This window comes from Saccopteryx bilineata, chromosome 5 (assembly GCF_036850765.1).
Source record: "Saccopteryx bilineata isolate mSacBil1 chromosome 5, mSacBil1_pri_phased_curated, whole genome shotgun sequence".
Taxonomy (NCBI): Eukaryota; Metazoa; Chordata; class Mammalia; order Chiroptera; family Emballonuridae; genus Saccopteryx; species Saccopteryx bilineata.
In genome coordinates this window covers 201,098,769-201,123,102 of record NC_089494.1, presented here as the reverse complement: position 1 = coordinate 201,123,102, position 24,334 = coordinate 201,098,769, and the positions used below count along the sequence as shown (strand labels likewise).

Here is a 24,334-nt window from a genome sequence, read left to right as displayed (position 1 = left end):
ATTTGGACAGTGCACTGTGTGTATAGTCTATGAAAGGCTGCAGGTGCTTGCCCTCAGGGCGGCATACTATACTGCAGATTGCTTTCTCCATGGGGAGGGGCGATTGTTTGCTATTGTTTGCCTGAGAAGGGATATTTAGACCTAGCTTGTTTTGCTGGGAAGTCTAGAAAAAAACGGAGTGCTGAGGGGCTTGGGAACCCTGCTGAGGCTGGTGGTTTTGTAAAGCAGTGGTCCCCAACCTTTTTTGGGCCACGGACTGGTTTAATGTCAGAAAATATTTTCACAGACTGGCCTTTAGGGTGGGACGGATAAATGTATCACGTGACCGAGACAAGCGTCAAGAGTGAGTCTTAGACAGATGTAACAGGGAATCTGGTCATTTTTTAAAAATAAAACATTGTTCAGACTTAAATATAAATAAAATGGAAATAATGTAAGTTATTTATTCTTTCTCTATGGACCGGTACCAAATGGCCCACGGACCACTACCGGTCCGCATGGCCCGGGGGTTGGGGACCACTGTTGTAAAGTACTTGTACCTCACTTTTGCAGGTATACGTAGAGACACAAAGTCCAGATGAATTTTGAAGGGTTTTATTGAAAGGAGATTTATTAAATATGCCAGCCGCATATGGCTAACACAGGGCATTGCAGACCCAAATCATGAGCACCAAATGCATTTCAGAGGCTGGTTATATACCCTTGATCACATACAGTCTGGGGGGAGCATGACATCATGACACAAGCTTATAACATTTGTTTAGGGGCTTCATAAGAACATTAAAACTTTCAAGGTAATACAATCAAAGACATTTACAAATCTTTTAGTGTCTATCTTCCCTCCTTTGCCTGGAGGTATGTTACTTTCAGGATTCCAGGAAGGGAGAAAGAGCCAAAATCAATGTAGGCTGGTATGTAAATTCTGTCTCTTACTGATAGGGAAAAGAAGCTCCTCAGACAACCTTTATTCTATAGTTAAAACTTAATGACCCTTTGTCCTTGTAGATCAGGAAGCTTCCACATTCTTCTCCCTCCCCTCCCCAAGGAAAGGACGGGACAGAAAGCCTGACCTTTCCTCCTAAAATATCAGTATTAATTTTGCAACTTTTTGGTGCCTTAACACACTTTTACCATCTACCCAAATCCAGTGTAAACCTGCATGGCCATGACGGTGATGGCCACCAGCCTTACAATAGTATTCTAATAAGTGGAATCGTAGTGATCAGGTGTTTTTTTAAAAAACATTTGTCATGCATTGTGGAAGAACAGTATATAAAAAGTATATGGGCCCTGGCCAGTTGGCTCAGTGGTAGAGTGTCAGCCTGGTGTGTGGATGTCCTGGGTTTGATTCCTGGCCAGGGCACACAGGAGAAGTGCCCATCTGCTTCTCTATCTTACCCCTCTTCTCTCTCTTTCTCTCTCTCTCTCTCTCTCTCTCTCTCTCTCTCTCTCTCTCTTCCCCTCTCCCCTCCTGCAGCCATGGCTCAATTGGAGCAAGTTGGCCCCTGGTGCTAAGGATGGCTCCATGGCCTCTGCCTCAGGTGCTAAAAAATGGTTCCGGTTGCAGTGGAGCAAGGGCCCCAGCTGGGCATGGCATCACCTCCTAGTGGGCTTGCAGGGTGTATCCTGGTCGGGGCACATGCGGTGGTCGGGGCACATGCGGAAGTCTGTCTCTGCCTCCCCTCGTCTCACTAAAATTAATATATATATATATATGAATTTGAATGCAGTTGAACATGAACAATAAGGGTCAGAAAAAAATGGCTGCAGGAATGACTGAGTCATTTACTGAGGGTAGGATGAGACTCCTGCAGTAGTTCTTCTGGAAACCAGGGAGGATGTTCTCATCACTTGACTGCTGGCCTAGTTAATTATTCCAGAATGTGGTGACCTTTCTTTGTTCCTAGAGGTTATGCAGCCTCCAGCCAAAATTTTCCCATAAAATAGGTAGTCTTAGACCACCCCTGAGGTGCTAGAGAATTCTTCCTGTGGATGTGCAAGGCCTGTGGCCGACTTTGGAGCCCAGGCTGTTGCTTCCCAGTCTGGTGGTGTGTTCCTGCAGAGTTTGGTGGGATTTGTACATACTCGTAATTCTCTTTTCTTAGTCTGTTGCTTTAACTAGCTATTTATTACTCTAGAGCAGGGGTCTGCAACCTATGGCTTGCGAGCCAGATGTGGCTCTTTTGATGGCTGCATCTGGCTCGCAGACAAATTTTTAATAAAATAATGTTAAAAATATAAAACATTCTCATGTATTACAATCCATTCATTTCCTACCGCTCATGTTCATGGTGTGGGTGGCTGGAGTCAATCACAGCTGTCCTCCGGGACAACACCAAATTTTTATTGGATAATGCATAAGGTACACGGGTCGTTTTATGGCTCTCACGGAATTACATTTTAAAATATGTGGCGTTCATGGCTCTCTCAGCCAGAAAGGTTCCCGACCCCTGCTCTGGAGCTTAGGCTGATGTGTCTCTATCTGGCGATGTTGTGTAGCTTTCTGTTGCATTGATTCTTTTTCTTTATTCTACTTTAGGTTACCCATAAAAGTTCAAACCACTTTTGATTTTACCTTGATTATTTTTTATTGTTATTAATCATAATAAATTTCCCCTGAAATCCATCCGTGAGTAATTGCAACTCTGTACTGCGCCTCCTGCACAGCACTCGCATGGACACCATCCTTTTAGTGGATATTTGAGTGAGGTACATGTGCCGAGTGCTGTGGGGTGCATTGTGGTTACAGCGGCAAGCAACATAGCGGCATATCCTTGGTCCCAGCACTCAAGGACCTGTGGTCTAGCAATCTCGTTCTGGAGTCAGCGGACTTTGTAAGGGCTGAATAGTAAATTTTTGGACTTTGTGGCCATATGGTCTTGGTTATAAATACTCAGCTCTGCTGTTGTATCCCCAAAGTAGCCATCAATACTATGTAATTATGATGGTGGCTGTGCTCCAATAAACTTCATTTACAAAAAGAAAAGGTAGAACAGGTATGTTCCAGGGGCATAGTTTACTGATTCTTATCTACTTCATTTATTTCTTGGTTTCTGTTTGTCTCACTCATATATCTGCAGCTGCAATTTTCATATTTTCAGTGGCTAATTTACTACAATTAGCTAAGGTGAGATTGTTGAAGAACTTGATCTCATGCAGATGACTAAAGCTAATTCTTGTTTTTTTCTTCTACCCTTTTACCAGGACATTTTATTTCCTTATATCAAAGAAAATGTTAAAGATTATCTGCAGACACATTGGGAAGAAGAGGAGTGCCAGCAGGACGTCAGTCTCCTGAGAAAACAGGTCGGGACAGTACTATGCCATTGCTCCTATATTCCCAAGTGTCTTAGAAATAAAGATGCTGGAGCCTTATGCTTAGGCCCCTGCAAAAGGTTCTGTGCTGTCTTTTTGCATTTTTCATTAATGTCTCCAAGTGATAGCACCTCATCACTTCATTCTCCACTCTCTTCTGCCTCCTGGCATGAGCGCTGGCTGAGCCCAGCCTGGAGCTCCTACCCCTCACACCCACACCTCGCCTCCAGACCCCTTCCTCAGCTCAAACGAGGCCCAGCTCTCCTACCCATCCAACTCTCACGTGCTCTATTCTGCTCTGTCGTGTGCCGTTTTCAGTCTCTTTTTTTCCCCTTCCACGTTGTGTGCTACGGAACTCCTCTTTTGTATTTTTTCCTATTACAATTGCTTCAGTGGCAAAGATCTTACATGCTGTGCAGAGCTCACTCTGTGGCAGTAATCTTCTAGTTAATTTTCTACATTGGACAATGTGGAATGCTCTGGATTTTTTAATGTTAGTCATATCCGTTATGGGCGTGTGATATTTAGATTTCTTGGATTTTCTAGATAACTCTGGTTAGTTTGAAACACTCCCCTCCCTTACCTTTTTTGTTGTCTCAAATGTCTTGTGAAAACATGCCTGCATACTCCCTCATTGTAGGATATAAATCATTGAGTCTTTAGAGGTTGAACATAGGTGCTGTCACATTGTGGTTGTTCCAGTAGCTGTTAAGAGTTTCTGTAAGATGTGGGAGATGGCAAGAGACTGAATGTGAACCAGCTGAAGGCTTTACTTCACTATCTTCTTTTCATTGAATTCCAGGCATGAACTAATTTTAAAGGCTTTCTTTGTTTTTTCCTCAGTTATAATATGCAGAGGAAATGATCACATTTAATTAAAGTCCTGGTTTATCAATCCTAGTAAGTGAATCAACAAAGCATTGATTACTGTGTCATTTTATCATGTGCCACCTCTCTTCACACATACCTCTCATTGTAAATTTCAGTGTTAGTTATATAGTAAGTTATTAATTATACTCCGGTTTCTTTTAGGAATCATTCAGATCAGCCCTAAAGTGTAGGATACTTTTAATTTGTAACAGTGCTTGGTGCTAATGATAGTTGGAGAAACCTTGGTTTTCAGGTCTTGTTTTCAATATTCTTTTTTTCAAATAACTAAGAAACAATCTTCATGTTGTTTATGACTTGAAGGCTGAAGAAGACTCCCTCCTGGATGGGGCTGTTCCGATCCCTGCTGCATCTGAGAATGGGGCAGATGACCTGCAACAGACAATCCAGGCCGTGGTAGATAATGTGTGCTGGCAGATGTCTCTGGACCGAAAGACCACGGCACTGAAACAGCTGCAGGGCCACATGTGGAGGGCAGCGTTCACAGCGGGGCGCGTGAAAGCCGAGTACGTAGCTGCTCCTGTGACTCTGAACATTTCACTGGCTTCCAAACCGAATACATTTTCCACTAGTGCTCTCCCTCCAGTGTTGCATGATTAGTAAAATAGATACAGTCAACATTCTTTTATTCTAACAAGTAAGTGTTTTGCTTTTTCAAAGCTAGGAATAAAAACATTTCACCCAGCCAAATTCCCCAAACCTGATGTTTGGCTTTGTGGGATGGCTGAAGATCTTTTTTTTTTTTTGTGTGTGTGTGTGTGTGTGTGTGTGTGTGTGTGTGTGTGTGTGTGTGTGAGACAGAGAGAGAGCAGGACAAGACAGGAAGGAAGAGAGATGAGAAGCATCAATCCTTTGTTGCAGCTCTTGAGGCTCTTTAGTTGTTCATTGGTTACTTTCTCATATGTGCCTTGACCGGGGGCTGCAGCAGTGCAAGTGACCCCTTGCTCAAGCCAGCAACCTTGGGCTCAAGCCAGCGACCATGGGGTCATGTCTGTGATCCAACTCTCAAGCCAGCGACCCTGTGCTCAAGCCAGATGAGCCCACACTCAAGTTGGCAACCTTGGGGTTTCGAACCTGGGTCCTCTGTGTCTCAGTCCGACACTGTCCACTGAGCCACGACCTGGTCAGGCTGGTTGAAGAACTTTTAATCCCAATTTGAAAATAGCTTCTAAGACAATGATAACTTTTCTTGAACTAAGTCATATTTGAACCTTTGCATAAGAGTAATAGCCCTATTGGGCTGCTTCCCAGAACCATTAGATGACCTGTTTTCTCTTGTGTTAGAGAAATGAGAGCTCTATAAAATTATGCACTTTGTCCCTTTGGGGGTACTCACAGTATCAGCAGTGCCACTCTTTTCTGTGCTCTTTTGAGCAACTTCCACAGACCCTTTGTCTTGGTGTGGACTTCCTGAGAATACTCGCTAAGGAGATTTCTAAGTCACGTGCTGCTAAGAAACTCTTAAGACACTGCTACTAAGGATTTTAAGCCATTGGCTGATGTAAACCCTAAGACCCAAGACTGTTTCCAGCTGCCGTTGTTTCCTTTGTTTTTTGCAAATAAGATGCCAGTTTCTGTATGTACCTTATAAGGGGCTTCCACCGTTTGAAGGATGCACTGGAATTGTAGTATAGTCCAATGATCTGGGAAAATCAGCTAGATAGCTTTGTAAAACACTCAAGAGTGGAGGTAGGAGACTATGTTCCAAGTACTTAGCCCTTCTTTCTCTTGGTCTTGATTCCTCAGTAAAACCAGGGACCTGAAATAAGTTATCTTACGCTTCTAAGCCCTGCTTTGGTGCAGTAACAATCTGCATATTCAACATGGAAAAATTATGTCTCTGTGGGTACAAAATAACACACAGAGTAACTCACAATTATGTGTGCTGGTTTCTTCAGTTAGTGTACCATATTAAGCTGTTTTACCCAGTAGAGGACCTCTCCAACATTTTTCAGTTAATCTTTGAAGGATGGCGAGCTCCACATCCCAACTTCCTTGTGCTTCACTTTTCACCCATCTCCTGCGATATTTTCACCACTGAATATGCCATAAAATTGTAAACAGGACAATGTCAGGAATCAGAAAACCAGACACTGTTTTCTGATTAGTGAGATGGTATAAGTCTCTTATCTGATTTGTTACATAATTTTCTTTCCTGTATAGTAAAACTTTAGGTTATCTTAGTTCTCAAGAAATATAGTTCCATTTTCTAGCTAATCAAAGATTAGTAGCTTTGAGCCCCTAAACATTTTTTCTTTTGTTTGGGTGCAAATCTCTCTTAATGCATTCCCACGCTTTCTTAAGGCACACTGGACATAAATTAACCTTTTCTTATACATTACATCAATGATTAAATAATAATAGAATATTATTGTTTGCTTTTCTGAGTTACTTGGGAATTTAAAACATCACTTTCTCATTGCTCCCTTTATCTGTAATCACTTCTGACTATCATTAGCAGGGCTATCAAAAACTGTCCTCCTCTCCAGCCAAGCTATTCTGCTCTGTGGTGATCCTGGAACTCCGCTGACACCCTTATCAGATCTGCAGATACAGTCTCATGGAGTTACTTCTTGTGGCGATCATTTGGGCACAAATAGAGAAACTGCGACAACAATTTTGACTGACTTTCATCCTGCTAGATAATATGTTTCTGCATTTTAACTTGGTTTTCCCTATAGGTTCTTTGAAGATGTAGTTCCAGCAGTCAGGAAGTGGCGAGAGGCTGGGATGAAGGTGTATATTTATTCTTCAGGGAGTGTAGAGGCGCAGAAACTATTGTTTGGGCATTCTACTGAGGGAGACATCCTTGAGGTAGGTTACATGATTACTTTGTCTTTGACACTGTTAAAGCATGAAATAATGAATGTTAAAGGAATACGCTACAGTTACAGCTAAATCAGCATTCAGATAATTGTATTTATATATGCTAAGCATGTTGTAAGGGGAAGTAGAAAAACTGGGGAACATGTTACAGGCAAGGGCGAAATGTTTCTGTTATCAGCCTTTGCAGCAAGGTTCTTAAACTTTGTCAAGCATAGGGGTCACCTGGGGAGTGGTTAAAAATGTGGAGCCCTGAGCCCTGCTTTCCAGCAAATCTGAATTGGCAGGGCTGGGGTGGGGAGTCGGGAACCTGCATTTTTAAACATTCACCCTAAGTGATTCTGGTGATGGTGATGGTAGTACTAGAACAATATATAAAATACAGTTAACAAAGACATTTAAGTAGCAGGTAAAATGTAAAATAATGATAGATGCCACTATATGAAAAAAAATAGATTTCTTGAATGCAGCAGAGTACAACGAGGATTGATTGTTTTCTGGTACTTTGGAGAGATATAGATTTTTATTTTAGCAGAACCAGCATTTCTGTGTAAGAGAACTGGGTACATTATTAAACATTATAAGTTAAGACCACCTGTTAGATTTGTTCATGAGAAATTCTTATTCATTCTTCTACCCTACCATCCCCACGGCCCCTGGAAGAGGAGTGGTCATTGGAGGAAGGGAATACCTGTAGGGCTTCAAACAGAAACGCTCACTCAGTACACACTGAACTTGGTGCTGTCACTCAACCAACTATTTTTAAAAATAAATACTTATTGAATTACTTCTGTATACAGAGAACACTGGCTTTGGAGATTGTCGAGTTCTCATTTTAGTACTTTCATGCTTTTTATTCTAAATCAAAAATTAAATCAGTAATAACATTTTAAAATTATTAGTAGCCGTTGTCCTCTGAATAGATGCAAATGTCTTTTATGCTCTCTCTGGTATAAAAGACCATAATTATGTAATGAGTTCGATAATAAAAAATTTATTCTCCAGTTACTAAGTGTGGTTAGACTTGAGAGAAAAAATATACAAAACCAATCTTTTTAGAATTTAAAAAGTTATAATATTTTTATTACCTTAATTTGTCTTTGAGTGCTTGTTAGGCTTGTTTTTTAGTTTGTGAAAAGGTCTGAGCCTGACCAGGCGGTGGCGCAGTGGATAGAGCATCGAACTGGGATGCAGAGGACCCAGGTTCGAGATCCCGAGGTCGTCAGCTTCAGCTCAAGGTTGCTGGCTTGAGCAAGGGGTCACTCGGTCTGCTATAGGCCCCCCCCCCAGTCAAGGCACATATGAGAAACCAATCAATGAACAACTAAGGAACCGCAGCGAAGAATCGTTGTTTCTCATCTCTCTCCCCTCCTATCTGTCTGTCCCTCTCTCTGACTCTATCTCTGCCACAAAAAAAAAGTTCTGAAAATACATATTTAAAAGGTCACATTATAAAATCTGATCTTTAGTATGGATTTATTTTAATCACTGTTGGTTGATTTGCAGGGTACACATTTGGCCCAATTATTTCTAAGACAGCAAGGGTATATACTAGCTCTTGGGTAGAATTTCAGAACGTTTTAATCAAAAAATGAAAGTTCCTGGAAAGTCAAGTAACAGCTTATTAATGAGGCAGGTTAGAGAAATCTAGTTCAGTAACTAGTTTGAGTGCAAATGTTATATATTTTAAGGGTACAAAGTAGGGCATGTACTTTTATCCAAAAGAGTTTGGATAAAAAAGTAATGCTGATGAAAGAAAAGCAGTTTATAAAATGATCTTATATATGTTGAATTAGTTGCAATAGTTTTCTCCTTTTGAATGTTTATTGCTATAAAACCTTGGTACTTCACAAAGCCTCACTAAGATCCCCATTGAGTAGGTTTTCAGGCCCTGGCCAGTTGGCTCAGTGGATAGAGCGTTGGCTCAGTGTGCAGATGTCCTGGGTTTGTTCACCAGTCAGGGCACACTTAAGAAGCGACCATCTGCTTCTCTTCCCCTCCCTCTCCTTTCTCTCTTTCCCTTCCCGCAGCCAGTGGCTTGAATGGTTTGAGCTTCATGGTTTAAGCTTCAGCCCTGGGCACTGAGGATAGCTCTAGCATCAACCTCAAGTGCTGAGGATAACCCGGTTGATTATAGCATCAGCCCCAGACAAGGGTTGCTGGGTAGACCCAGTCAGGGTACATGCGGGAGTCTTCTCTCCTCTCTAAAGAAAAAGATTAAAAAAGAAAAAAAAGGAAGATTGTCAGTTACGTATTGAGTGAGCTTACTCTGATTGTTGTGTGTGTCAGAGATAAGGGATGAGAGACAAGGGGGCCAGATCACAAGTGTATTGAGAGCGTCATTCTTCCCCTTCTCTGTGTTCAGCTCGTTGATGGTCATTTTGATACCAAGATTGGACACAAAGTAGAGAGTGAGAGTTACCGAAAGATTGCGAACAGCATTGGATGCTCGACCAACAACATCTTGTTTCTGACAGACGTTACTCGAGGTGAGTAATCTGACTTCTTACTCCATGAGGGGAGTTGAGCCTGGCACTGCAAACACATTGCCTCTTTAAAGAAAGTTTATGTCTGGACCCTTGAAAAATAAGAAATTTATAAAAGAAGCAGTGAACTAGCCAACTCAACTCCCTCTCCATTTACCCATCCTTGGGGGTTGGGTGTGGGGAAATGGCATTGGAAAGACTAATTCTTCTCATCTTAACTCCTTATCCATGGTCCCCTACCACTCCTCTGTACCTGTGCACACAGATGAAATAAGCAGGATAACTTAAAAGTGACACTGTGGGAATGAGCATGCAAGCAAAAATATGACAGTAGGTGCATGTCTAGTTAAGGACAATAAAGTCACAGTGGACCTGCATCAAATATATCTAGTACAGTGAGATCACATATACACACTCAGCCAATAAAGAGAGAAAGAAGACTCTGTAGTTTGAAATGACTCTGCCTCATAGTCATTCCGATTGATGCACACTGCCCAGCGGGGACTGGGAGCCTCATCCCTGCCTTCCCGAGGACAGTCTCAGTCCCCTAGGCACCTCTCATGATTCACCTGTTCAAAGATAGAGTCTTTTTTACCCAACTTGGCCCACTTTATTTTATATGGTACATTAGCAGATACATTATTACTTTACGGATTGCGTGCGCAAAACAATATATACTGTTGGTAATCTAAGTAATTTCAAGAGTGGTTTGACCAAATGTAAAACATGCACTCAAGAGTCTGTATAAGACTAGGTCCTCTACAGAATTCTAGCAGGAAAGAGTGGTGAAGAAGGAAAACAGGAAGCCGCAGGCACAGAGATAGAGGGGGCTGGGGAAGGTGACCTCTGCCCTTCTTACCTGAAAGCCCCTTGTTGGTACGGCTTGCCCACACTTCCCAGCCTGACCCCGGGTTTTGATTGCATGGTCATTTTCCTTAGAGTTGTGCATCTCCCAGAGGCCTCCTTTTGGTGTGTTTATAATTGCACTTGTGTTTGAGTGTAGATCTATGTATTTGTTTCTTCCACTCCCCTTGGATTTTAAATTTCACCCTCCACTACCCCCAAAACAGCTCTGTACTGTGCAGTTGCTCCAGCACCCTGTCGGTGCGGCAGGCTGGGGAAGGGTGTTGGGGAGGAGGCCGAGGGCCAGGGGTACACAGTCAGCTCCACGTGGCTCCCGGGCCCCTCAGAGGCAGCGTCAGTACCTGTAAACACTGCTTCTCCCTTCAGCCCTCTGTCTGTTGTCACAGAGCTAAAGTCACCCTCATTCACTAGGACATTCAGAGCTAGGATCCAGGCTGCTGGCAGAGGCGTCTTACCTGTGTTCGTGTGTACGAGCATACTTTTTTTACTGCTGACCCTTGACCTTTGGGTCTGTTAGGGGAAAATTGCAGGTATATGGAAGCGACTACTAATCTGCTAAGTGGTTTTGAAAAAGAAATCTTAATCAGCACAGGTCATCTGATGCCTTCGAGAAGTTACATGTTTTTCACAGTAAAAGGAGTAAAAGAGGCTTAATTTCACCTGGTACACAGTAGACATTCAGTAATTCTTAATACCTTTGTTAAATCTCAGAGCCTGGTGAGTCTAGACCGGAATTTTTTTTTTTTTTTTTTTTTTTTTTACCAGGCCGGGAATCGAACCCGGGTCCTCCGCACGCTAGGCCGACGCTCTACCGCTGAGCCAACCGGCCAGGGCTTACTCATTTTTATAGAGGAGAGAGAGAGACAGAGAGAGAGAAGGGGGGAGGAGCTGGAAGCATCAACTCCCATATGTGCCTTGACCAGGGTTTCGAACCGGCGACCTCAGCATTTCCAGGTCGAGGCTTTATCCACTGCGCCACCACAGGTCAGGCATAGACCGGAATTTTTGACCTAGGTAGACAGTGTTTCGTGGGGATCAGTCCCTGCCCTGCACTCCCTGGCTCGCGTCAGCTTCAAGAGTCTAAAGGTTTCTACAAATCGTATCTCATTTTTCTGCATCTCGTAAAGCGCTCTGTTTGCACGTCTGACTGCATTGAAGGTGAGTGGCAGACAGATGCACAGACACGCTGCTTCAGGTTCATTGTGTAACTAGGTACCAAGCCACATAAATGTACTGTCACCAAATGTTAGCCGTAACAGCAAGGGTTCCACCTGCTCTCTACTTTGAACTGTAAATGTTCGCCTATCAAAAAAAAGCCTTTTACTGATTCAGAGCCACAATATACAGTAACGATTTTGGGGGGGCTTAGAGTGGTGGGGTAGGGAGGGTGCTTTACTGTCTGTATAGGTTAGGGATGTGCCAGCAGTTTCTGTGAGTAATGATAATTTTGCTCTTTATGGAGACAGGCCTTGTTCTGGTAAGTTAGTCTGGTTTCATCTGTGAATGGCTTTTCTTTAATCATTCACATAAAGGGAGCTGCTGGAGATGAAAATCTTGTGGTTTGTCCTATATTTAATTTCCTTAGCATTTTGAGTGGTAAATTTCTGCAGCTTAGTGTTAAGGATTTGCCTGTGGCAGGACCCCCCCCCCCAGTCATCCTGTCCTGAGCATTCTGTGATCCCCACTCGTCCTATCCCCCACCTAAGACCCCTTAAAGTTTCTTCACAGTCTTGTTTTTAACCACATTTTTTGTCTTAATTGCCATCATAGCACATCTATACTTTCAGATCTTTCTTTTTTCCCTTAAGCCATTTTCTTAGGTTGCAGTCCCAGAAATTATTCCTATTCTTTTTAGAGAGTAGAGATGATTCCCAAGTTGCCTCACAATGAAATTGACTCCGAGTTCTCCACAAAAAGGTTTTATTCCTGCCCCTAGACTTCTGCCAGGCCCCGCCCCGTAGTAGAGCCAGAACTGGGCCCATCTGTAGCTGGGCCGGGGCCAGGCAGCTGGCTGCCTGCCTCACTCTTGTCTGTTATCTCTGATCCTGTGTTTTGGTACCACGTGCCCAGACTTCCGTTGCCAAGGCAGAGTGGAAGACTAAGTGATATCCCAAATAATACCCAAGTATATTGGGAGAACTGAAAGACTTTCTTCCTTTTGGGGAAAGAAAAGAGATCCAGAGTTGGGTTTTTTGTTGTTGTTGTTGTTGTTTTTTTAGAGATCCAGAGTTTTAAGTCAACAAATATTAGTGAAGTGTCTCGACTTTATATGAATAGAGCAAATTAGATGTCTAGGAACAAAACTTGCCTGGTGGTTATCTAGGTAAGATGTTGAATGTGGAACAATCATTAGCTAGTGTCAAGTCTCCTGTTGGATTGTGGATCGTGCATCATGCATAGATCGTGATGGCTTAGCTGAGGGAAGATCCCCGATTGCTAGATAGGAGGAAAGCTTTGCTTGAGGCATTTGAGCTGGAAACTGGCAAGGGAGCAGGAGGCAGCGGCCTCTTCTGCTGGACTGAATGGCATGTGCAGTGTTTGACCGAGGACGGGATTGGTTAGCACTTTTTTGCCCTGGGAAGGTGACAGCTCTTTCCCAGGAAGAGCAGAAGATAGACACTTGAGGTGAGTAGGAGGAAGGCAGCTCTGTTCCATTTACTCTCTCTGGAAACTTAGTATCTCTCTTAACGCTGCCGTCCTTTAGTCCATTCAGGTGCTGCAACTGTTTTCCAAAGGTTGCGAAACCACTGAAGTTTTTTTTTATACCACATCTAGATTCCGTAGCATGCGTTTCAGGTTATTCCTCAGTTTTGCTCTCTATCCAAATATGCACACTCTCTCTGACCTGTGTCCTGTCTCCTACACTGACTTGTTCCATTCTTCCAATAGTCACACATGTATTTTATGTCTGCCTAGAATGCCTCCTCTCTTGCCAGTTTTCTTTCCTTGAAATTTCCGATCAAAACTCACCCTCGGCAGAGGTGTCGTTTGTTAAATTGCAGATCCTAACTCAGCAGTTCCACCCTGGGGACCTGAGCGTCTTCAGTTTTTACAAGCCGCCAGGTGGCTCCCACACTGCTGGTCCATGGATCACACTAAGGCTGGTAGTACTCTAGAACAGGAGTTGGCCAATGTGTTCCACGAAGGGCCGAGAGTGCATATTTTAGGCTTTGCAGGCCATGCAGCCTTCGTCATAACTATTCAACTCTGTCCTTAGAGTGCGAAAGCAGCCATAAATAGAACACAAGTGAATGCTCATGGTTGTGTTCCAATAAAATTATATTTACAAAAACAAGTGGCAGGCCCTCTTTGCTGACCCTTCTTCTAGAGCACAGATCACAGAGTCAGATGGACAATTTCCAACTTGAGTTTTACCACTTGCTAGCTCTCAGTTTCCATAGCTGAGGTGGGGATAGTGATACTAACTACCTTGGGGTTGCGAAGGTTTAGATGAGAATGGGAGCTCCATGAAGGAGGAGCTTTGTTTTGTTCTCTGCTCTTGGAGCAGTACCTGGTCCATAGTAGGTGCTAAATTAATATATTAGTTGTTACTCTTTCAGATGGAATCAAAATGGAGAGAAATGTAACCCAATAATTTTAGAGATACTTCCTGTAATATCTAGTTTACCTCGTTTTATTAGTTCTATTTTTATTTCTATCTATCATGCAGTCCATTGAGGGAGGAGAGAGACAACGATAATAACTGTCCATTAATGCTGTCACAATAGAACTAAATATAGGATGTTAGAGGAGCACATAGGATGCTGTAATAGTGGAAGATGAGATATTTGAGTTGAATTTCAAAGAGTAGGAGTTTACCAGGAAAAAAGATGGGCAGTCTAGTCATGACACGTTTGGGCTCTGGAAGTGAGAGCAGGTATTTCAGCCTGTTTGGGCCCTAACATTCCACTTGTCTCGTATCTGTCTGATTGGTGTTTTTCCTGCCAGGCTGCCCTTTGGGAAACAGCTCAGTTCTTTGTAGGACTAGTGGAAGGGAATAGAGGAAAGTCATGGACAGAGCATGGCTCTGCCCTTCTGCCGTGTGTACTTAATAAAACTTTGCAGTCTGGATACATTGCCATTCTAGTCTGTCAAGTACAATTATATATTGAAATTTTTTTATTACAGAAAAATTAAAAGTTATGTAAAAGAGAATAATAGAGTAACCGTCCATGTGCCAATCTTCTAGCTTCAGCAATTATCAGATCAGGGCCAGACTTGTTTCTTACATTCCCACATTCCTCTGATTACTTGAAGCAAATCTCAGGTCATATTTTAACGTTTCCGACACATCTTCTCATTTTCACAGAGGCCAGTGCTGCTGAGGAAGCAGATGTGCATGTAGCCGTGGTGGTGAGGCCTGGCAACGCAGGGCTGACGGATGATGAAAAGACTTACTACAGCCTCATCACATCCTTCAGCGAACTGTCCCTGCCCTCCTCTGCCTAGAGGAGGGTTTCCAAGGGAGACCACTGTCTTCTCAGAGTTATCCCAGTAGTCTAGTTTTATTCTACTGGTAAGAGGAATGAACTTTAAGCATACATGTAAACTGGAAGTATTTCAACGACTTATTCTAATAATAGTTCATCTCCCCTTTTAATGATGAGTTAGAAGATTACAGCAGCTGCTCTGGCTGGTTGGCTCAGTGGTAGAGTGTCAGCCTGGCATGTGGATATCCTGGGTTCGATTCCTGGTCAGGCACATAGGAGAAGCTCCCATCTGCTTCTCCACTCCTCCCCTCCCCCTTCTCTCTCTTGCTCTTTCTCTCTTTCCCTCCTACGGCACAATTGGATCAAATTGGCCTCAGGCACTGAGGATGGCTCCATGGCCTCCGCCTCAGGCACTAAGAAGAGCTCAGTTGAGCAATGGAGCAACGCCCCTTGAGGGCTTGCAGGGTGGACCCCAGTTAGGGCGCATGCGGGTGTCTGTCTCTGCCTCTCCTCCTCTCACTGAATTAAAAAAGAAAAGAAAAAAGATTACAACAGCTGAATTTCAAAATATTAGCAACCTTATGTACAAAAGACAGTTATTTATTTCTGCTCCAAAAGCGACAAAATTAGGAAAAGAAGCTTATTTGAGTCCTGATTAATCAAATGTCTATTATTTAAGAAACTTGCTAATCATTATGGCACCCTCAGCAGGCAGCTGCCTTGTCACTGAAAAGGGTGCACTGATGTATCAGGTAACACAGAAACATGAGTGTCAACATCTTTATAGTCTTAACAAAACAGTTCTGATCCTGTCAGTTATTATCACTGTAGATGTTATAGTTGCCTTTCTAACTCCTTCTTAGCAGTTTGAGAATATTTATTAATACTGTTGTTGTTGTTTTTTTAAAGTTTACTGAAATCATTTGGCCTGACCTGTGGTGGCGCAGTGGATAAAGCATCGACCTGGAATGCTGAGGTTGCTGGTTCAAAACCCTGGGCTTGCCTGGTCAAGGCACATCTGGGAGTTGATGCTTCCTGCTCCTCCCTCCCGCTTCTCTCTCTCTCTTTCTCACTCACTCTCTCCTCTCTAAAAATTAATAAAAAAAAAGGAAAATTAAAAAAAAAATAAAGTTTACTGAAATCAGTTTATAAGACCTGGAAGAGCACTACCATGTGCTATTTTCCTCAAAATGAATGTGAGAAATGTGAATTTTATAGCAGCATTACTTCTCCTTGCTCAATTCTAAAGGGATGTCATGTTAGTTTCATGTTGTAGTTAATAAACACATTTTCTTCTTCGCTTGGTTTTATGTAGGTCCCTGAACTACACCACATACTGCTGTAATCAAAAGAGAAACTGTAAAGATTGAGAAAAATAGGATTTTATTTTTGTTTTTGTCTTAATCGTTTTTGTTTTAATAGAATGCTATTGGAAAATTATTAACTTTTTTGAGGTAGGTATACATACATGGCTAATTTCATTAGTTACTTCATTTTGATAGTAAACATTCAGAATATGAGACATTTGAGGTATATAGGATAATGCTTGAAGGAGGCAGTTATTCTAATTAATCAAGAAAAACTAATGAATTCTGGAGTAATACTTTTGGAAATGCTTTGAATAAGAAGGAAGTAGCCTTTCAAATATGAAAGGACAGGGAATATAAAAAATTTTATGTTAATAATTTTTATCTTCTAGTAGCTAATTAAAAAATCTAAGAACTGGAAATACGGAAGAGTAGTAAAAGGGAAATTCTTTTTTTTTTTTAAGTGAGAAGAGGGAAGATAGTGAAATGGACTCCTGCATGTGCCCTGACCAAGATCTGCCCGGCAACCCTGTCTGGGCTGATGCTCAAATACTGAGCTATTTTTAGCACTTGAGGCTGACACACTCAGACCAACCAAGCTATCCTCAGCACCTGGGGCCATGCTTGAATCAGTGGAGCCAGTGGCTGCAAGAGGGGAAAAGCATGAGGAGAGGGAGAGGGAAGGAGAGAGAAGGAGATGGTCACTTCTCCTGTGTGCCCTGACCAGGAATCAAACCTGGGATATCCATATGCCCAGCAGACCCTCTATCCACTGAGCCACTGGTCGTGGTTGGGAATGAATTAGAATAATATTAGAAACGGGAGTGAGTTGTAAATGATGATAAAACCACAAATGATAATAAAAGGTTCCATTTCATACAATTTCTGAAAAAGCTCACAAGATAACAGAAAAAGGTGTCTCAATGAAAGTAAAGGAATAATTGGAAAACTAAGGAAGAAGTGAGAAAAGTACACATCAGAGTCTGGATTAGAAAAGAATTTAAGAAAAAGCAATGGTACTCAATATCTTGCCAGTGGAGAACTGAGGTAGAGCAGTGTCTTAGTGGATTCAGGCTGCTGTAGCAAAATACCAGAGACACGTGGCTTATAAACAACAAAATTTTATTACAGTTCTGAAGGCTGGGAAGTTCAAGATCATGTTGTTGCATACTTAAAGTCTGATGAGAGCCGGTTTCTTCATAGACCAGTTTTCTCTTTGTAATCTCACATGGTGAAAGGGACGAAGAGCTCTCTTGGGCTTCTTTTAAAAGGGCTTGTTTTAAAATCCCATTCCTGAGGGCTCTGTCAAGGCCCCCCAAAGGCCCCATTTCCAGATACATCCCTTTGGGGGTTAAGTTTCAATATGTGCATTTGTTGGGGCAGAAACATGTAGTCGTCTATAGCAACAGGCATGTACTGTCCATGATTTTCCTAAAAAGGTACTAGAAAAACGAGTTTATATTGAGTAATTGAAGATAGAAATAAAGTCAAAAATTAAAGAGAAGGTGACGATAGCAAGTTGGTCAAAGAGGGGTGTGAAAGGAAGGAGGAAGGGGAAAAGGTGAGGGGCCTATTTCTTAGAGCCTAAGAAACTCATTCACAGTGTGATAGACAGGATCTTAGGAAGATTCTTGAGTCTTCAAGGAGACTGGCCACGAGGGAAGAAGTTGCCTAGAAAGTGGGTAGCGAGCAGCTAGGAGGAAAATCCAGATAAACTCATGGCCCTTAGTATGGAAAGACGAATCTCGCTTCTGGAGTTTTCAGAAGAACAAAGGCACTAAGTTTTCTCAGCATCCTGCGGCCCCTTGAGGTTGTGGCCCTTTTCATTTGTTTGTTAATCCAGATTGCTCTTTCCCACAATGGCAGATTTTTAATCCTGAGTCAAAACCCAAGTTGGTTTCTTAAAAGAAAAGCCTCAGACAGATTGGCTTCTCTAATCGTCCTAGCAGTTTTGGAGTGGTAGAGCTTCTTGTTTGGCCTTCTGAAAGGCTGGCCTTGGTTGCTAAGCCTAACGGGTCCAGTGTAGCATTGTGTACAAGGAAAGGTTGAGAACTACTGGTCTGGTGTCAAGACAGTTGCACAGAGCCTTTGCCCAGCAGATGGTGCTGTTTCTCCAGAGACCTTACAAAGCCTGAGGCCGCCAGATACAGCAGATGGAGCAGAGCATTAAGAGAAAGTACATATAGTTCATTTATCTTTAAAAGGAAATAGCATATTTTAAGAGTCAGAGTACTTTTGAAAAAATGGCAGTAATCGAATGAAATTCACCCACTAATATTCTTCCCTCTTGTTCCCTGCCATGTTTTTTTAATTTATAATTAATTATAATTTGTGTTTACATAGATTCAAGTGTCCCACCGAATATATCTCCACCCATCCCTTATTCCCCTCGGCTCCCCCATGCCGCTTCCCCCTAATGAATTCCCCCCTTCCCTCCAGGATTTGCTGTCCTGTTCCCTATAATGCTGTATTATGTATATATAATTTCATTCATCTCTTTCCCTTCTCTGATCCCATCCTCTCATCCCCTTTTCCTCTGGTCCCTTTGATCCCACCTCTGCCTCTATTCCTTCCGTTCCTCAGTTCACATTGTTCATTGGATTCCTCCAATGAGTGAGGTCATATATTTTTCTTTTCTTTTTTTTTTTTTTTTCATTTTTCTGAAGCTGGGAACAGGGAGAGACAGTCAGACAGACTCCCGCATGCGCCCGACCAGGATCCACCCGGCACGCCCACCAGGGGCGATGCTCTGCCCATCCTGGGCGTCGCCATGTTGCGACCAGAGCCACTCTAGCGCCTGAGGCAGAGGCCACTGAGCCATCCCCAGCGCCCGGGCCATCTTTGCTCCAATGGAGCCTTGGCTGTGGGAGGGGAAGAGAGAGACAGAGAGGAAAGCGCGGCGGAGGGGTGGAGAAGCAAATGGGTGCTTCTTCTGTGTGCCCTGGCCAGGAATCGAACCCAGGTCCTCCGCACGCTAGGCCGACGCTCTACCACTGAGCCAACCGGCCAGGGCCCATATATTTTTCTTTCTCTGCCTGGCTTATTTCACTTAACATAATAGTTTCCAGGTCCATCCATATTGTTGCAAAAGGTAAGATTTCCTTCTTTTTTGTAGCCCCATAGTATTCCATTGTATATATGTACCACTGCTTTTTAATCCACTTGTCCACTGACGGACACTTGGGCTGTTTCCAGATCTTGGCTATTATAAACAATGCCGCCATAAACATGGGGGTGCATTTCTTCTTTTGAATCAGTGATATGGTGTTCTTAGGATATATCCTAAGAGTGGGATGGCTGGGTGAAAAGGCAGTTTGATTTTTAATTTTTTGAGGAATCTCCATACTGTTTTCCACAGTGGCTGCACAAGTCTGCATTCCCACCAGCAGTGCAGGAGGGTTCCCTTTTCTCTACATCTTCGCCAGCACTATTATGTGTTGTTTTGTTGATGAGCTCCATTCTAACTGGTGTGAGGTGATATCTCATTGTGGTTTAATTTGCATTTCTCTAATATTAGTGGTGTAGAACATTTTTTCATCTGCCTATTGGCCATCTGTATGTCCTCTTTGGAGAAGTGTCTATTCTTTTTTTTTTTTTTTTTTTTTTGCCCATTTTTTGATTGGTTTATCTTCCTGGTATTGAGTTTTACAAGTTCTTTTTAAATTTGGTTGTTGAATATGTTCTCCCATTGTGTGGTTTGTCTTTTTATTCTGTTCTTATTGTCTTTAGCTGTGCAAAACCTTTTTAGTTTGATATAGTCCCATTTGTTCATCCTGTCTTTTATTTCACTTGCCTGTGGAGATAAATCAGAAAATACATTGCTGCGATATACATAGAAAACCCTAACGTCTCAGTCAAAAAACTATTGGACCTGATAAATGAATTCAGCAAGGTAGCAGGATATAAAATTAATATTCAGAAATCAGAGGCATTTTTATACACTAACAATGAACTGTAAGAAAAAGAAATTAAGAAAACAATTCCCTTCACTATTGCAACACAAAAGTAAAGTACCTAGGAGTAAATTTAACCAAGGAGGTTAAAGACTTGTACTCAGAAAATTATAAAACATTGATAAAAGAAATCAAAGAAGATACAAACAAGTGGAAGCATATACCGTGCTCATGGATAGGAAGAATAAGCATCATTAAAATGTCTATAGTACCTAAAGCAATTTATAAATTCAGTGTAATTCCTATTAAAATACCAATGACATACTTCAAAGATATAGAACAAATATTCCAAAAATTTATAAGGAACCAAAAAAGAACACGAATAGCCTCAGCAATCTTGAAAAGGAAGAATAAAGTGGGAGGTATCACACTTCCTGATATCAAGTTATACTACAAGGTCATTGTACTCAAAACAGCTTGGTACTGGCATAAGAACAAGCACACAGATCGATGGAACAGAACAGAGAACCCAGAAATAAACCCACACCTTTATGGACAATAGATATTTGACAAAGGAGATAAGAGCATACAATGGAGTAAAGACAGTCTCTTTAACAAATGGTGTTGGGAAAATTGGTCAGCTACCTACAAAAAAAATGAAACTAGACCACCAACTTACACCATTCACAAAATAAACTCAAAATGGATAAAAGACTTAAACGTAAGTCGTGAAACCATAAGCATCTTAGAAGTAAACATAGAAGCTCTGTGATTGCTGTGTTGACTGTCTGAAAGGGGAATAATGGAAGCAGATCAGTACTTGTAGACTTTTGTAAAAGTCCAGGAGAGATGGAAGTGGCTTGTACCAGATGGGTAGCAGTAGACAAATTCTAGTATAATTTAAAGATAGAGCAAACTGCATTTGCTGACAAATGCGGGGTGTGAGAGAAAGAAAAAAAGAGAAGGATTGTGAGTTGTCCCTAACTTAGATGGGAAGACTCTAGGAAGAATGACTTTTTTAAAGGGATAAGATCAGGATGTGTTAAAATTGAGATGTCCTTGAAGTGAAGATGTCACAAAGGTAGTCAAATGTACAGGTCTGGCATTCAGGATAGAGGTCTGAGCTGGAGAAGTTGAGAGGTCAGGATATGGCAGTATTTAAAACTAGACTGGATGAAGCCACACAGAGAGTGAGCGTAGATAGGAAGAGTTCGAGGATTGGGTCGTCGGCACACTGACTTGAGGATGTCGGGGACATGGCCCAGCAAAGGAGACTGAGGAGTGGACAGTGAAGCAGGAGGCAAAATAAGAGTGCACGATGCTGTGGAAGCCAAGGGGAGATGTTTTAAGCAGGGTGATGGGGAGGGGGTGATCAAATTATAAAGTGTTGCTTATGGGTCTAGATAAAGTATGAAAAAAACTGATCTCTGTACTTAACTTTACAAGATCTTTGGAGAACTTAAGGAAGGCAGTTCCAGGGAAGTGGTAGGAGCAAGAGCGTGCCTGGAGTGGGGTAGAGGGAGAATTCGGAGAGGGGTTGGCGACAGCCAGTTGGGGCTTCTCCTTTCTGAAAATGGAAATAAAAGCAAGTTTTATGCTGATAAGATCTTTGGTTTCCAGCGAGGGACATTGCCTGTTCTTACCCACACTCTGTCCTTTGGACTTCAAATGTGGATATTTGCTGTTTCTTGGAACCCTTTGAGGAGTGTTAATAGGAAATCTGAACTCATGTGGAACTTAGGATTGTGAAAATAAACTTATTGCATGTGTGGAATTCTCTTCTCCCAAACTGTTGGCTCCCACTACTGCCACATTTTAGAAATGGCTGAGTCCTTCGGCTCAATGGAATAACATTTCTCTAATTTAATTATGATTTGGATGGCTCTTGATACTTATAATTCGGTGCTCTGCCCTATCCCCATAGATTGCTACCTTCCTCGGTTTCTGTATGATGACGGGTGGTTCCTCACCGAGTTTTTGGAACTCCACTTCAAGGAAATGACAACGACCAAGGAAGTCTGAAAAACTTAAATGTGAAGCCTGTGGTAGTCACTAGGTTGTTCGCAAATGTTTCTCCCCTTCTAGGCAGATGATAGGAGTGTCGCTCTCAGATACAGCCATGTGATTTGCCCTAGCCAATGAAATGTAAGCTAAATGATGTGTCATTTCCCAGCAGAAGCTTGAAGGACCGGTGAGCAGTCTGCCGCATTTTCTTGGCTGTCGGAAATTAGGAAGCGTGTGTTGAAGCCTCTACAAGCCAAGGCCCAAGTCAGCAATGAGCAGAGCCCCTTTGTGAACCCTGGATAGACATCTAGTTTGAAAAATGAACTTTCATTTTATAAGGTTTACCTTGGAATAGCAAAACCCATCCTATCCTGACACAATGCCTAAGGACAAAAATAAAACAAACAGTGGCTGTCCAGCTCCTTTATAATAGATAGATTATACATTTCAGGACACAAAGGTTTTTACTTTTCCATACCAGGGGCAAAGAAAATTCAATAAATGACACAGGTAATAAAACTACCGCACTGTCAGTTCTCCATTAAATAAAAAACGATTGAACCTTTAAAATGTTAACATTAAAAACACCAAAAAATTTTTTTTCTCTCAACCACGCAAGGAACTTGCTTCTTTAGGAGGCTTAGCTAGACTACTAAAAACAGTTTAGTGTTTCACACTTCGTTCTCTGGGCCATCTGCATTAGATCCTCCAGGGCTGCTCATTCTAAATGCAGATTCCCTGGTCTTGGCCTCATAGCAGAAAGCTGTGGTACCTAACTCCCAGGGAGCTCTGCATGCACCCAGACTGGAATCCACCCGGCAAGCACCCTATGGGGCGATACTCTGCCCATCTGGCTTTTGCTCTGTTGCTCGACAACCAAGCTATTTTAGCACTTGAGACAGAGGCATCATCAGTGTCCTCCCCCACCCCCCAACTCATGAACCAATCGAGTCATGGCTGTGGGAGGGGGAGAGAGAAAGAAGGGGAAGGGAAGGGTTGAGAAGCATGAATTCATAGTTGCATCACTTAAGTTGTTCATTAATTGTCTCATATGTTCCTTGATGGGTGAGGGGAGGCAGTGACACTTTGCTCAAGCCAGTGACCTTGGGGCTCAAGCCAGCAATCATGGGTCATGTCAATCCCACACTCAAGCTGGTGACTCTGGGTTTTGAACCTGAGTCCTCAGTGTCCAGGTCAGTGCTCTATCCATTGCACTACCACCTGGTTAGGCTTGGAATTTCTTGATAAGAGTGTATTTTATTCATAATAAGCCCATGCTTATGCTAATAAAGTGGGTGGGGCTCCTAGGTAGCCTGAGGATGCCGCTGGTCAACAGAAAGGCCAAGTGATTATTAGACCTGACCAACCTCCAGAAAGGGGGTCTGAGAGAGTGTTGGAGATTGAGACCTATGAACTATTGAACAGTGAGATTCAGAGAGCTTCTGGGTCAGTGAATACATCAACATGTTGGGAGGATGGCCTGCCCCTGAGTGCCTCCCCACCCTCCCATGCCCTATTCATCTCCTCCATTTGGTTGTTCTCTAGTTAAACCTTTATAATAAATAGGCAAACGGCAGTCAAGTGTGTTCTTTAGTTCTGTGAGCCATTCTAGCAAATTATCAACAGTGAAGGGAGTGGTGGGAACTCCCTAATTTGATAACCAAGTTGGAAGGAAGTGTGGGTAACCTGGAACTCAATAGTTGTATCTGGCATCTGAAGTGAGAGTGGTCTTATGGGACCTCCTTAAACCTGTGGGGTCTGACAGCAACCCTGGGTACTTAGTGTCAGAATTGAAGTGAATTGTAGGATATCCAGTTGGGTGTCCAGCAGATCAGATTTGGTTGTTACTGCTGGAAAACACAGCATACTGTCTTACAGAATTTACACATGCTTCAATATTAAAGATATTAGAGTAGGAGACAAATCACAACTCTGCATAAAAGAATTTTATTTAGTGGTCAGATCCCAATGAATAATGCCAGTCATTGCTTGATTCTGCTAACATGTGCTATCATAAGATATGCTCTTAAGAAAGTGTACAGTGCATCACCAAAAGCTGTGTAATTTGGATCATATAGAGTAGCAGAGAACTTCATAAATCTTTGTTCTCTGATCAAAATTTTAAAATATAAAAATGAAAAAACCCCAAAAACAGTATTCCAAGATAATAAATGTCACCTTGGACTATTTACAGTAAGATACCTTTTTAACAGAATAGTCTCTGCTTGATTATTTTCTTCACAAATTGACTTCTAACTATTCTTACTTCCCCACGGGACCTTCATTCATGATTTCTTCCATTCATGTCTTAAAACAGTCATCTT

The 24,334-nt window shown here is 42.3% G+C and overlaps 1 protein-coding gene across 5 annotated transcripts in view; it reads left to right on the top strand.

Moving 5' to 3' along the window:
* ENOPH1 (enolase-phosphatase 1) overlaps nucleotides 1-24,241 on the top strand; it is a 65,718-nt gene extending 41,477 nt beyond the window's left edge. For 2 of the 5 annotated variants that reach the window (XM_066280263.1, XM_066280264.1), the window contains 5 exons: nucleotides 3,205-3,306; nucleotides 4,507-4,709; nucleotides 6,885-7,017; nucleotides 9,392-9,515; nucleotides 14,686-16,104. In XM_066280263.1, the coding sequence (XP_066136360.1) occupies nucleotides 3,205-3,306; nucleotides 4,507-4,709; nucleotides 6,885-7,017; nucleotides 9,392-9,515; nucleotides 14,686-14,825 (702 nt within the window). In that variant the 3' untranslated portion in view covers nucleotides 14,826-16,104. Of the gene's footprint in view, nucleotides 1-3,204; nucleotides 3,307-4,506; nucleotides 4,710-6,884; nucleotides 7,018-9,391; nucleotides 9,516-14,685; nucleotides 16,105-22,179 lie in introns of those variants that run through there. The other 3 variants (XR_010731924.1, XR_010731923.1, XR_010731922.1) reach the window with 3 other exon arrangements.
* The last annotated feature ends 93 nt before the right edge of the window (nucleotides 24,242-24,334 follow it).